This window comes from Zootoca vivipara, chromosome 7 (genome assembly GCF_963506605.1).
Source record: "Zootoca vivipara chromosome 7, rZooViv1.1, whole genome shotgun sequence".
Lineage (NCBI taxonomy): Eukaryota > Metazoa > Chordata > Lepidosauria > Squamata > Lacertidae > Zootoca > Zootoca vivipara.
This window is the reverse complement of record NC_083282.1, coordinates 33,889,711-33,905,046: the sequence shown is the minus strand read 5'-3', so window position 1 is coordinate 33,905,046 and position 15,336 is coordinate 33,889,711. Positions and strand designations below refer to the sequence as shown.

Genomic DNA, 15,336 nt, shown 5'->3' with positions numbered 1-15,336 from the left:
CAGAATGTTTGCAAGTGGGCTACCTTTTGTGAGAAAAGTGAAAAGCCCATCTTTCAAACAAACAAAAGACTGGTCACTTGCCAAATGTGGGCAAGCATTCCCAATAAACGAATGACAGAGAAACACAGGAGATGATATTGAGGGACGGGCCAAACACAAGCCAGCCTTTTCTTCTGTGGCAAATTATTATTATTTTTTAAAATGAGTTTATTTGCAAATGCAGCTTTGACAAGCTTAGAAATTCTACTCCTAAAACACTGTTTTGACAGTGCAAAGAACAATTGTTCGGTTTTTTTTCAAGTGTTTAGAGGTCACTTACAGGATTCAATTTGTTCCAAGCTAGGCAGCTCACATTGTTTCCTCTCATCAAATCACATGCATAGGTCCACAAGCCTTCTATATAAGGTGGTAGGATTTCCTCTCGTCCTGAACTAAATTCTAACAGAAGTGATGACCTAACAGAGAGCGCTTCCTCCTCTTCCTCCTCTTCCTCATCTATGGATTCCTCTTCAAATTCAGAAAGGCTATGTTCAGATTTGACAGTCGGCTCTAGGAACATGTGTGAACACAGAAAACATTGCTGTTTTTCCATCCCCAAATAGAAATAGCTATACCAGAAAAGGCCTATAATCAGGTTAAACCAGCATCTCTGTATCTCCCATAATGCCTAGCTACATTCACTGCTCCACATATGGGACGTTCTCTGTTCCTCCTGATATGAACGCCACCCCCTGTTTTGTTGCCCTCCATATTTGCTAAATAATGTAAGTAGGAGGAAGAGTTCTGTCTGTGCTGGCAGGGATGTATGAAAATCCTGGTGCACCTCTGATGATTTCACTGGGGATGTGGGAGGAGCAGAAGCCTCCAAGCTTGCCCCCCCCCCATTTGAGCAGAGGTCTGGCCCTTGCTACCAACCTGACGGTGTGATTGGGGAAGGGGGTAGGTGCTAGGGGTTAAGATCTTCAGAGAAAGGCTAGATCCTTTCAGATGTTTGGGGCACCGTATTAGTGCCAAACTAGACATTTGCTTGATACATTACTTGAGACAGTGTTGGGGTTTTCCTTCCTTAGTTACAGGTGCATGCTTTTTTGGGAGGTGGGGATCTTTACAGGGACAGTGGGGGGGGATGAAGGCTTATCTCTTTCCTACCTTAGCATGGTCAAAGCCAAATTTCCCTCCCCTCATAAAGCTAGAATGCTTAGGACAGAACATTCCTTAGTATGCTGGTAATGATGGAAAGAAAAGCTTGCTGGTTCTTTGAGTGCCATTTAGCACCACACTCTGACTGACTGATCTGTGACTGTAACCAGAGGACACTGAATTTCCACAAGACATGGTTGTGATCAGATGGTAGGTGCTTCTGAGTAATTTCCTGCACCCTTTAGTCTGCCAGATGACCATTTTGTTGTTACTTAAATACGTGTGGCCCAAAATTTTGCCCCAGTGGAATTTAGCACTTTGTGATTGGTTTTAGGGTTCCAGCCCCAAATGATCCATGACTTACTATTCTACAGTATTGGATTTTTAAAAATAATAATAATAATAATAGTGTAGTTGAAATGTATGTGCTTTGGCTAAAATCAACAAATATATGTGTAAATCAATATGCAGTTTTCTGTTATTTGAACAGGGTTGACTTTCAGAACCGCACAATCACGGTTATCACCAGCTATCTTTAAGGACAAACACAGATTTGGAATCAAAGATTTTGAGTATTGCTGTGACTGTCCTGATCTCATGGTTTCCCGCCCCAACCAACGATGGAGCGTGTCCACGGGAGGGCAGGGTGCATAACTACAGTAGCCTGGTTCCTAAGGGATTCTGTGTAATTCGGCCTGGTGCCTGGAATGGAGGAAATAACACTGGTTTGGATCACTATGGTAGATAAACTTGAGGAAATAAAGTTTGTCATCCCCGCTGCGGCCACCTACATTTTGCTAGAGGGTCTGGGGCTACATTGTTCAGAAGGGTCCCCTGATTCTCTATAGAGGGTCTTTTGGGGAGGCAAGGTGGCTTCCAGGAGGCTTCACTTGTGCTCACTTGTTTTAAGATCCAAGTCAGTGCTGTTTCCCTCCCTCACTGCAGAGGGAAGGAAGGAAGGAAGAACGTTAAATGAATAAGTGGCAGGGCTCAGTCATGCCCATAGGGGGCACTGTGTGCCTTCCAAGTTCCTCCAAGTCACCACCTCCTGTGGTTTCAAAGAAAGGAGAAGCAAGTCTTGCTAAACCAGATAAGCTCAAGTTTCCTAGCAGCAGGCTTAGAAAGAAAATTAAGAGGAGGAAGCACAGAGGCCAGCAAGATTTATTTGCCCCTGCTCACCGCTTGTGGATTGGGGGGGCGCTGCATTTCCCCCCACCCCATGCCACCACAATGTTGGAGAGAACTATATCATAGCTGCCAAGTTTTCCCTTTTCTCGCGAGGAAGCCTATTCAGCATAAGGGAAAATCCCTTAAAAAAAGGGATAACTTGGCAGCTATGCTATATTAACTTAGCCTAGCCTACCTCACAGGGCTGTTGCAAAGATTAAAGCAGGGAGGGGAGAATGAGGTGCACAACTTTGAGCTCCTGGGGCAAAAGAGCAAGATACAAATGTATAATGTCATTCACAGAACCTGTAAAAGAAATAAACATGCCAAAAGCCAGAAAAGCAGCCTCCCCCTTGCTTTAACTGCAACATTTCAGTTCTGAATTTTGCAGCTAAATACTAGTGCCCCCACCAAAAAAAGCTACCAGCCCTGATAAAAAAAACAACAAGCAAAATAATAGTAATGCTCTAAATACGTGCAGTTTCGCAGCTTTGGTGTCTGAATTACCTGCCTAGAATAGCCTCCCTCACAGGGCGGCAATGATGCAGAGTGAGTGGGGCATGTGGGATGCCCACAGGGACACTGTTTCAGGCGTTTCTGCTGCCCAAGGCAGCTGCTTCACCTTGCCTCATGGTTGGGCCGGGCCTGCTAAAAAGTGTTTTAATAGCTTGTTTTTATACAAATCACACAATTTGTTTCCAGGAGCAATGGAAAATCCATTTCCATTTCAATAAGGTCTGTTGGTAATAAGGGTGGTTCCAAGATAAAAACCATTCATTAGCCGAGTTAGAGAAAGTCACAAGAGTCTCATTTAAACTAAGAAATACTTGCAGTTACTTTTGCAAGGAAGTTTCTCAGGCCAAGATTAAACTGTCCGAAGAAAAATATACCTATGAGGACAGGAAGCTGCCGATAAGCTGCAAGTTTGGGCTGGAAAATATTCTCCATTAGGACCCTCTCCATATAAAACAAATCTTGATTAAATTTTTCAGATTTCAGTATAGCTTCTGAGCGGTCTTCTATCTCTTCATGAATCCGGGAGAGAATTATACTTTCCAAATCAATGATAGAACTTGTAGTGCTTTCTGAGGAAAGAAAGAGAAAGATGTCATAAAGGCTACACTTAATAGCATAATCTAATTTTCCTCCAGAAGGAATTACGGGAAAAGAAACTTCATAATTTGCTTTCAGTTTTACCCAGATTGCTTTTATGTCTCCTGTTATCTAGAGTTAAAAACTGACAGCAAACATGTATTAAAAGCAGTATTCAACTGCTTTTTTACTGCTGTTTTATATTGACTACTATGCGATTATATTTTGCTTTGAATTTTGTGAACTAATCTGGAATATTCGATGAAGGGTGGTATGCTCAACCCCAAACTCTCTGTGTGTGTGTGTGTGTGTGTGTGTGTGTGTGTGTGTGTGTGTGTGTGTTCCACCAAAAGGTCATTGGGGTTACTTTGATTCAAATTAGAGTTAACAGGAAATGGGATACTGTACATCCATGATTTTGGGGATATAAATGATCTCACAATGTTAATCTTAAAAATACTTTCCCCATAATGTCATTACTGAAAAATATTTAACAATGCATGATTGCCTATGGAATCCCACCCACATCTACTCAGATATAGATTGAAGCCTAAATTGTCCTATTTCTTCCAGCTGAGAAGTAATCCAAATATATGGATCTCTTATTGGTATTTCTCTCCATAGAATTAACCCAGCTTGTTTATGCTATCTTGTTTTAATTTCCTTTTCCATATTAAATCACATCCATTCCCATTTAACTAGGTTTACTTTATAGTCAGGGATAAATGACCAAATATTAAAGCAATTCAATTAGACTCATAAAAGATCTCATTTATAAATAGAACTTTATTTTAAATAGAAATCATCATCTGCATATAAATTAATCTTAAACATTACTGATCCTACTTTAACTCAATTTGTATTTTCAACAGCTCTTGTTGCACTTTGCCAAGAGTTTAATCAACATAACAAACAGCAAAAGTGCTAACAGACCTACAGTATTTGTTGTATGCCCCCAAATAAATCAGATTTTGTGAGATTCACTTTAAGCAGCAGGAATTGTATCCAGTTCATAAACCAATTACTAACACCGAACTCCTCTAAAACTTGATACAGATAATTGCATTTCCAAATGTCAAATGCTTTTACTGGGTCTAAAAATGCCATTCCTATTTCCTTTTTTGTTTCAGATACAATGTGTTTTGTTTCTCAGTAAGCACTCAAAAGGCTGAAATATTAGCTGCGGGTTACTTGATTCCATATCAAGTACTGAGGTTAAAAGCAGAATTGTCCTCTCCCTGCTATACTTTGCCATCCCCAAATCAGCTTCAGTAGTCTCTAGGGTCCTAGCCTAGCTGCTGCAAGGGAGAAAGGCACCCTCCTGTGTAATTGCATGTATACGATCATTTGTTTCTTATCTTTATATTATCATGGCATATACGTAATATTTGAAACTTTTCATGGCTAGCAAAGATGCAGAAATAATGAATTTACCTCTCCCTACAGAAGCTACAGACATGGCTCTGTCGCGTCCCCTGTATAGAGTTGACTTACTGCTGGTCACACTTATTGGTCTGGTACTTTTTTCCGCGATAGCTGTTTCCAATGCATTAAAGGAATCATACAAATCCCAGGTGGTGGCCATTATCTCTAAAGACAAAGGACATTGTTAGATACCGGTAGCTCCTTGTTCTGCATGTGCATGGCTTTATGTCACAAACGATTGCAACTAAATGGGTAGTTATACTTGGGAGTAGCAAAGGGCAAGATTCATTGAAAGAGCTGGTTGGAATCCGCTGGGGCGAGTGTCCTTGGAAGATGTGTAATCCTTTCTGCGTGTGGTGTGCATAATGTTTCGCGTTTGCAGCTGCATATCTTTCTGGGAGATTTGAAACCATGTGATCGGAGGCATTTGCCAACTTTCTAAATGGTCTTCTCAAATTTTAATGCAATATAGTCCCCTACAGGGAGCTAAACCTGTATACATCCTACCACCCTTAAAGTGCTTATTGAGTAAGAGTTACTAGTGCTGCCAGATCATCATTCTCCCAGTGAAAGCTATATCAGTTTCCAGGCCTGGACAGGTACATCTCCCTATCATCTGCCACTTTTATGTTGCACTCACTATTTACGGGGCAATGAGGGGGAAATCCACGTGAAAACACCAAGCCTATTTCACCTGGTAAAGGACCCCTGTTTTCTTTAAATGCTATGAGGAGAGCAGTACTGTATATAGGTTGCCCAACCACCATTTTAGACTGTCAGGAAAAGTACCACCTGTTGATGGTCCTCTTTAAATATCTTAAAGAAGCAGAAGCTCTATCCTGGTGGAATGTGGCAATCCTATGCCCACAGTGATACCCAGATATTTTTATGAGAAGATGTTGCAAGTAGGTAGTTGGAATGATTCTTAGAATTACAGTGTTTTCTTAATTTTTCCTTTGGGTTCTGCAGCAAAATCTTGATGTTCCATGTGAATGTCTCTTGCTGAATGGAAGCTTACGTGAAAAAAAAGTTTGGGCCAAGAGCCACATACATGAGAGTATGGAAAAGATGATGTTTGGACTTTGCTCCCACATAAAAGAAGCTTTGGTTTTGTCTACAGGTCTTTCTCCATGCCTCTTTCAGTGAGCTCCAAAAACATTTCCAAACTGCAATTTACCTTTGTCTTCCATGATAATTTTGTCACATTGCATTTCCTTAGTCTTTGGTTCGCCACCTATTGTTTGCATCATTCTGTTGACATATCGGTCATTGCCAGCTCTATTTTTACAGAGTTCCATATAAGCTACGTTCTTTTTTCTTTGAAAAACAAAAGACATACATATGTATATTAACAACAACAACAGCAACACCTGTGTACGCCAACTCCTTGTTTTGTTTTCCCTTCAGGGGATACATTTTCTTAGAAATAAGAATGCACTGGTGTGTTTTTTACCAGTAATTGTAGAACAGTGTGCTTAAATGGCATTACAATAGATTGCAAGATTCTTCAGAGGAAGATATGAAGAAGTGCGACTCTAACCAGATTGTTAAAATGCTGCAATGCAGTTATGTAGCCTTTAGAAAGGTTATGTGAATTGCCTCTTCGTGACACAGAAAATTAAAGTTGTGTTAACAATGTAATCCAAGCTCTAACCTTGACCTTCTGCTGTTTTCCTGCAGGTTAATATGACCAAGGGTTTTAATAGTTTTAACTTACTTCCAAGTAAATGTGATGAACAGATTTGTGAATGCGAATTTGTTCATAGTTGGGCGGACTATGTTTAGGATTGCTGCCAAAGGAAAGGGGTAGAACCTCTTTAGTCTCAAAAGTTCTAGTGCTTGGATTTCTTGTTAAATCAATGCTGTGTTATTTTAATTTACAGGAAAAGCGGGGCCCAAATCCCATGGTAAACAGAATACTTTGAGGATAATACCATGAGAGATGTCATTTTAAGGCTGAAACTCTAATCCCACTTACCTGGGAGTAATCTCCATTCAACTCAGCAAGACAGGGGTGGGGTACAACTGTTTTCATCCCGAGGGCCACATTCCCTTCCGAGCAACCTTTCAGGGGCCACATGATAGTTGTGGGCAGGGCCAGATGCAAACGCAGACAGAGCAATGAATGTAAATTTTACCTTTGTACACTAGGCACATTTCAACCCACACTCACATGCCCTGCTCTACCCTTTCATTAAGGAAAGCAGGATGCCTTAACAGAGTTCAAGGGCATATTCCAGGAAGGCAAAAACACTCAAGGAGAGGGCAAAACAGGCTCTCTCTCTCTCTCTCTCTCTCTCTCTCTCTCTGTATGTCGAATTTTTTTAAAAAAAATAAAAATTCCTTCCAGTAGCACCTTAGAGACCAACTGAGTTTGTCATAGGTATGAGCTTTCGTGTGCATGCACACTTCTTCAGGTACCTCTCTCTCTGTGTGGGTGTGTGGGTGTGGGTGTTTAGGAAGAGTCCTGGGAGCCAGGTAGAAAAGCTTAAAGGGCAACATTAGGCCTTGGGACTGAGCTTCCCCATACCTGTTGTAGGATTTACTACGCAGACATGGGTGGTGCTGTGGTCTAAACCACAGAGCCTAGGGCTTGCTGATCAGAAGGTCGGCGGTTCAAATCCCCGCGACAGGGTGAGCTCCCGTTGCTCGGTCCCTGCTCCTGCCAACCTAGCAGTTTGAAAGCACGTCAAGTGCAAGTAGATAAATAGGTACCGCTCCGGTGGGAAGGTAAACGGCGTTTCCGTGTGCTTCTCTGGTTCGCCAGAAGCGGCTCAGTCATGCTGGCCACATGACCTGGAAGCTGTCTGCGGACAAACGCCAGCTCCCTCAGCCAGTAAAACGAGATGAGTGCCGCAACCCCAGAGTCGTCCGCGACTGGACTTAACTGTCAGGGGTCCCTTTACCTTAGGCATGGTTAGGATTGCACTGTAACTTTCGTTGAAAAGCCAATGCTACATGGCCCAATTGATGGGCCCTGTTACATACAAATTGCGCCTACCTCACAGAGTCAGCTTCCTCAGCCTCTGTAGACAGCATAACAGTTGGCATGTCAAATAACCAAATTGTTTCTGTCTCCGTAAGGAAAATATCCACACGCTTTTCCAGGTCTCCCTTTGTCAGTGGCTCTGGCACTTCCTCTCGCCTGACCTGAACATCTGCCAAATTAGAAAACCATGTGAATGAATTAAATAATGTCAGACCTTCCAATACAAAGCAGCCCCAAACCAGGATGCCATCTTTTCATGACCACACTCTCCTGGGAGTCGTGAGACCTGCGTGAGACAACCCCCCCCCAAAAAAAGCTGGCTTTTTTCAGGGCAGCGATCTTGTGCTGTGCCCCAAAATGTGTGTTTTGGGGCACCATGCCCCCCAAAAGTGCAGCCCAAATTCACTAGCCATTTGGGCCGCTGTCCTCTCACAAGAAAAAACAGGATGTCCCATTTTCTTTCTGGGGCAGTTGACAGGTTTGTAATGTTTTGTGCTAAATAATTAAGAAATCACATGTAAACATTACAAGGGTTGTCTTTACTATAAGATACACTACTATAAGATGCAGAGTGTTGGCCCAGTGAAGCCTACCTACCCTGTTTCTCATATTTTAAGACATACCCATAAAATAAGCCATAGCAGGATTTTTAAGCATTCAAGGAATATAAGCCATACCCCGAAAATAAGACACAGTGATAGGCGCAGCAGCAATGCCGGCCGCGGCAGGAGGAGGAGGAAAAAAATAAGACATCCCTTGAAAATAAGCCATAGTGTCTTTTTTAAAGGGAAAAATAAATATAAGACATGTCTTATAATATGAGAAACACGGTACATGGTGCAAAGGATGCACGGGTGTTGCCAACTCACGTTTCCCCACACTTTCAGTAAAACTTGTTCAGTGAAATGTGACATTGCCACATCTATTTCCCTGCCCTCTGCAAGCAGTAGCCAATGAAATGGAGCAGGACAGAGAACAGTAAAAGCAATGGCAGCATACCAAGCATTTCTTTTACCAGAAGGTTACCAGGGAGAAATGCATTCATAGAGCATCCTGATTCACATACTCAAAGACCATCCTAAGTTATTTCCCTCCTGCACTGGAGACACTGGCTCCATTCATTCTTTCACACACACCAGTTCCAAGTTTGTCATTAGCCCAGAGAGGGAAGTTCCTATTGTCCCTGCATCCCCCATAACGTGGTTGGCCCTGAATATTTACTGACTTTGAGCATTTTGGAATGTCACGTGACATCCTAAATGTAACATCACATGAGAAAATGCCAGTGTGTTGCATTTGTATAAGTTTACTCTACCTATAAAACCAGCAAGCACGTCAAGTCTGGATCCAGGTTCTATAATTTCTTCTGCCATTGATTCAGTAGAAGTAGTAGACTTTGTAATACTGCTACTACCATAAGTTCTGTAGTTTGGGGGGAGAAAGAGGAAGTTAGCATGTAGTAGTGAAAGTAAAATAACAAAGAATGCCAAAGCACTTATAACAGGAATATGAGGTGCCAACCAATAAAATCCCGCAGCACTTTAATTGCCACAGAGTATTTATTTCGGATGAAGAACCACTAGGCTGCAGAAGTGTTTGAGCTCCATCAGACATAGAAAAGGCATATGGTACTACCTCTGAATTTAAGTACTGTAAATGCACAGCTTAAAAAATAAATATCCACTGCAGGGGCCCTGTGAAAAGGGCTGGGAACATGCTGAACAGAGGGGAAGCTTAATCGTTCCATCTGTACATGAGCCCTGATGATACCCTATCCCAGCCTCAGCTATTTGTCCCAGGAAGGAAGCATCTGCTAGGGACAATAGGAACTTCCCTCTCTGGGCTAATGACAAACTTGGAACTGGTGTGTGTGAAAGAATGAATGGAGCCAGTGTCTCCAGTGCAGGAGGGAAATAACTTAGGATGGTCTTTGAGTATGTGAATCAGGATGCTCTATGAATACAGGCAGACCACCGCAATAAAACGAGTCACACTTTTTTTTCTTTTGTTTTGCAGTGGCATATTAAAAAGTAAAGGGACCCCTGACCATTAGGTCCAGTTGTGACCAACTCTGGGGTTGTGGTGCTCATCTCACGTTATTGGACGAGGGAGCCAGCGTACAGCTTCCAGGTCATGTGGCCAGCATGACTAAGCCGCTTCTGGCGAACCAGAGCAGCGCACGGAAACGCTGTTTACCTTCCCTCCTGAGCGGTACCTATTTATCTACTTGCACTTTGATGTGCTTTCGAACTGCTAGGTTGGCAGGAGCTGGGACCGAGCAACGGGAGCTCACCCCTTCGCAGGGATTCGAACCGCCGACCTTCTGATCAGCAAGCCCTAGGCTCTGTGGTTTAACCCACAGCGGCACCTGCACCCCCTATATAAAAATTACGTTGGCCAGCTACATTCCCAGTGCCAGGAAAAGGGCAGGGGCAGCAGTGGAGTTTCCTTCCCCATGAAGTGTCTGGGCTGCCTGCAGCTGCACCCATGTCCTTGTAAGGAGCAATAAAACGAGGCATGCCTGTACTGGATGGAAATGTCACAGCCGTGGAACTGATTGGACACTGATTAGTAATGAGCACTGCCTCATTCTTGTGACTCAGCGAATAACTGTGACTCAACGAATAACGAATTCTGGAACTGCTGAATGAACAGGCCTACCACAAGAGAAGCTTGAGATGTTAGGTGAAGGAAGGTGATACACTCAATCAATCATCCTTGAACTGCATGCTAATGAATCAGAAAAATGGATGGATCCTGCTTGAACTGTAGTTTTCATCAGGGCCGTCTTAAGCGCCCCTGGCGCCGTGGTGCGCCGGATCCTTCCGGTGCCCTCCCACCCCGTTTCCCAGCGTGGTGGGCAGGTGGGCGCCGCGCGCCGCATGGCTGGCCCAGGCGCTGCTGTGCGGCGGGCGGGCAGGCGCAGCGCGGTTGCCGTGGGCGCAGCTGCGCGGCGGACCGGCCGGCCAGCAGGTGGGCGCAGCTCGTGGCGCCCTCCTGGCGGGCCGGCACCGTGGTGTCCTGCGCCACCCAGCCTGCACGTAGGGCCGGCCCTGATTTTCATAATCATAACTAATTCGGACTAGTCATCCTTTTAAAGCAGCTGCCCTTTTGTGCAAAAGTTCATGGCGCGAAGCCCCTGTGGCAAGAACAATCCACCCCACATTACAGTATTGCAAAACTGCCGGGTTCGGCTTTAGAATTTGCAGCCTGTTAACATCCACAACTTCTGCTAATACAACTGAAATCAGAAAAACAGCCCACAGGTGCATTAGACAGGCCTATAAAGACCTTTGCCCTTTTACCCAGCCAATACAACTAAATTTGCAACAAAAAGGGCAGTAAAAGAACACCAAATCCCTTTTCTACCCACTTCTGAATATTATGTATTGCTGTTGGAGTCCAAACAGGCTTGGGATGCCGTGTCATACCTGGAGAATGGGCCTGCTAAACTAATACTTGTCCCAGATGCTTGTTGCAGAGAGAGGGATGACAAGAATTCTGTTGGCACTGCCCCAGCAAAATCTTGGGTTGATAAGATTTTGCTTTGTCTGTGCATGGGCCCGGAGGTGGGTCCGGCAGCACTTGGCTCAGGTTGGTAGAGTGGACGGGGAGTCACATCTTTTCCTAGGTCATCATAAACCTGTGGACACAACAAAGTTACAAGACAAAAAAAAAAATGTATGAGCCGGTTTTTGTTCTGACCACAGCTAAAACCAATAGATTTGAAGCTAATTTATTGAAACTAACAGAACAAATCATTTTGCATGTCAATTCGAAAGAAAGTCGCATTGAGCTCAGCTGGATTTTCTCCCAGGTAAGTGTGCACAAAACTGCAGCCTAACATCTAATCTTATACTTTTCTGTTCAGAATTAAGTGCCACAGAGCAAATTAGTCCAGCAAATCCCTGCTATGGGATTGCAGCCTAAAGCTCCCTCCTATGCACATTTGTTTGAGACTACGTCTGACAGAATGTAATACAACATCCAGGTATTCAGGAGCCTCTTGACACTCTTTCCCTGGAACCAACTTCTCCTGGATGTCTGCAGCAGACTCTCCTTGATGATTTTCATGAAGTGGATTAAGGCATTTTCATTCCACTAGATCTTTGCATATGGTCAGAAGGGGATGGTGTTGTTTTTTAATATGGAAATTTAAAATGTGATTTGTATTGATAGATTATATTGTTGCTTTATTGAATTGTGGTGGTATTTTTGCAAGTAGTCTTTCCAGGCTATGGGCATTTTTTTTGGGGGGGGGAGATGACCCAAAAAGAAACTTGAATAGGATTGACTGCATATTATTTGATAATGGACTGAATATGTGGGACTGTGAAGAGTCTTCATGCCAACACACTTTCATGCGAACACATATATGTACTCAACTGATATGTGTAATGAGCTCTTTAGCTCAGAGTCATGATGCGTCATGGATAATAAACATGCTGCACTGGCATATGGGAGACTGAGTACTTGGATAGCAGACCAGTACTCAGACAACAGGTCAATGGCCTGGAAACATAGGGTTGTCTCGAAATAAGTCATATTCAAGAGTAGAGCCATTGAAATAAATGGAGATAAGTTAGTCATGTCCATTGATTTCAGTTAGGTAGCTGGTTACAACCCATGGTCCATATCAGGCACCCCCAAACTTCGGCCCTCCAGATGTTTTGGACTACAGTTCCCATCTTCCCCGACCACTGGTCCTGTTAGCTAGGGACCATGGGAGTTGTAGGCCAAAACATCTGGAGGGCCGCAGTTTGGGGACGCCTGGTCCATATGATCAACTGCAAAGCACAATATGTAGACATAATTACTCTTACATTATATAGCAAAAGACTATGTTTGACTGTTTATTACTGGGAACAGTATCAACAGTATCCTTCACATTTTTTCACAAGTCCCTACTCAGAAAATAGCTAGCTTTCATTATAAGATTGATCTTAACACACTAAGGTTGTGCAGCAAATGCCTGGCATCGCCAGCACCACCCATTTATTTATCAAATGTAGCTGTGTTAATTTTGTTACGTTATGCCATTACCTGGACAGGAGGTCTGCCACTTGCTATGGAGTACCTGTCAAAAGACTTTCCCTCTGAAGAAATCAGTATGCTCCTGCGAGCCAGTGATCCAACTCTGCCAGTAAGCATCGTGCTAGTGAAGCTCAGTCGCCTATTAGAAGCTGAGGACGATGCTAACTTCTTCACTGTGCTCTGCTCTTTTGAGATCCTGGTTTAATTAAAGGGAAAAAAAGTGAGATTATGTGCCAGAGCAGTAGCTTCAAAATGGAACCATTCTGTCCGTTTTTGTTAGCAGATTTTATTTTATTTCACAATTCACAAAATATTTTGCAGTAAATGCTCTCATCCTTTTCAGTAATTGCCACAGAATATTAAGAGATTCACTCTCAGGGATTGTGTAGTCTTACACACTCAGTTTAAGTGTGAGTTTATCACCTTCCATGGATATCTTTGCAGAAGGACTGCCTAACCAGAGAGAAGGCAATGACACACACTTACAACTGACCAAGCCTTTAACTATCACAATACTATCATAATTTGTGAATTCACCCTCAAAAGTGATATAATGTTTTTAAAAGACCCAAGGTTGAGGTGGTTGTGGGTGGTGCTGATATGGGTACTCATACTGTACAATCAACAAACAGGCAGATACCAGTAGTAAGTGGAGAGAAAAAGATTGTATCAGTAGGGAATAGTATATCACAGAGACCCTTCCTTCCTGGGCACTTGCTACACTTGCTACAGCTAGATATTCACAAGGTTTCAGGGCTCTCGTGGCTACACTATTCACCCTAGGAACCTTTGAGATGATGCTGATTTGGTTGTTAAGTAGCCAATCAGTCCCTGAATCAAGTGTTCCAAAAGTGATTCTGTAAGTAGTACCTTGTTTTCATAATGGTCTCACTGGCGTTGTAGTCCTGCTTTGCATAGAATAATAGATATCGTTCATTTTTCTTAATATTGACATTGTGGTATACAGTGATACCTCTAGTTACGAACTTAATTCATTCCTGAGGTCCATTCTTAACCTGAAACTGTTCTTAACTAAAGGTGTGCTTTTGCTAATGGGGCCTCTTGCTGCCACTGCACCGCTGGCACACGATTTCCGTTCTCATCTTGGGGCAAAGTTCTAAACTCGAGGTAACTCTTCCAGGTTAGCAGAGTTTGTAACCTGAAGCGTTTGTAACCTGAGGCATTTGTAACTTGAGATACCACTGTATAAGGAAGCTGGATTAAGGGTGAGGGTATGGAGGCTAGTTTCTTATACCATCTGTTCCACACCTCTATAGTACAACATATGAAAGGGTTGGATAAAGACTTCCATATTGACCTAATTTGGGGCAAGAAGGCGATCACAGTTAGGAGAAGGGGAATCTTATGCCTCCAGCGTGACCCAAGATGTTACTGGGTCTGCTGAAATCATAGGAAAGCTTGGAAACTTTTGCTTCTGTTTTTGGCTAACCACAGTTAGTGTTACAGTATGTCCAAACCTGGACAAACTGGTTAGTCTTCATGGTGATTTACCTAATCAGCTTGTTTCAGTAAAACATAGATAAGAGTAATGACAGTTGATGGATCAGATGAAAGGCTAAATTGCAGCTAATTGAAAACTAAAGTGAAATATTCCAGTGTCCTCCTTGTGGCCACACAAGAAGAGGGAATGGGTGCACAAGCCTAAGGTACATGCTTGTAACACTAAACTATAGTTTTGCATTACATCTGAACCAGGGTAACATTTCAGTGGGGCTGGTACATATAATGATAGTATCAATATTATGTGGAGGTGGAAAAAATAACTTTGGGGCATCTATACATCCCATAAAAGGATATCAGTTTGAGCTAGGGAGCAGGGAGTAAGGTATGTATGTAAGGTACTAAGGCTTGTATGACAACAATAGAGTATTTTGATTTGGGGCTTGTGAAATTCATTCTAATTAAAAAGGAGGAATGATCAAGGTTTTTGCCAAGAGGTTTGTTTTTCTATAATAAGTACTGTAGTATGAAAATCAGTGTAGCTATATGACCATTACAGAGCTTTCCTTTACATCATTAGTAACCCCCACTGAGTCTGATGGCAGCAGTTACTCCAAGGTACAGTGGTACCTCTACTTACGAATTTAATGCGTTCTGAACGCACATTCGTAAGTCAAAAAAAATTGTAAGTCAAATCCCATAGGGAGAATACATTGGGAGAAAAAAATTCGTAAGTCGAAGCAACCCTATCTAAAAATTCGTAAGTAGAAAAAAAATCCTATCTAAACCGCATCCAAGATGGCGGACAGAGCTCAGTTCGTAAGTAGAAACATTCGTAAGTAGAGGTACCACTGTATGTAAGTACAGTACAGGGTTGCAGGCAACCTGTTACAGTACCTTAATTTCTTTCAGTGTATGGGGTAAAGCTAAAGAAGTAGTTGGTGACTTCTCTCGTTGTGTGACAGAAGGATGCTTTTGGTTCCTAGCATATACGATTATCATATAGGATATACTAGTGTGCCTTGGCC

At 42.8% G+C, this 15,336-nt stretch overlaps 1 protein-coding gene across 5 annotated transcripts in view; it reads right to left on the bottom strand.

Moving 5' to 3' along the window:
- DNAI4 (dynein axonemal intermediate chain 4) overlaps positions 1 to 15,336 on the bottom strand; it is a 30,245-nt gene that overhangs the window by 10,117 nt on the left and 4,792 nt on the right. For all 5 annotated transcript variants that reach the window (XM_060276829.1, XM_035122853.2, XM_060276827.1 and 2 more), the window contains exons 2-9: positions 12,857 to 13,043; positions 11,245 to 11,456; positions 9,129 to 9,235; positions 7,826 to 7,982; positions 6,002 to 6,141; positions 4,834 to 4,989; positions 3,198 to 3,392; positions 320 to 549 (exon numbers count right to left, since the gene is read on the bottom strand). In XM_060276829.1, the coding sequence (XP_060132812.1) occupies positions 320 to 549; positions 3,198 to 3,392; positions 4,834 to 4,989; positions 6,002 to 6,141; positions 7,826 to 7,982; positions 9,129 to 9,235; positions 11,245 to 11,456; positions 12,857 to 13,043 (1,384 nt within the window). The remainder of the gene's footprint in view (positions 1 to 319; positions 550 to 3,197; positions 3,393 to 4,833; positions 4,990 to 6,001; positions 6,142 to 7,825; positions 7,983 to 9,128; positions 9,236 to 11,244; positions 11,457 to 12,856; positions 13,044 to 15,336) is intronic.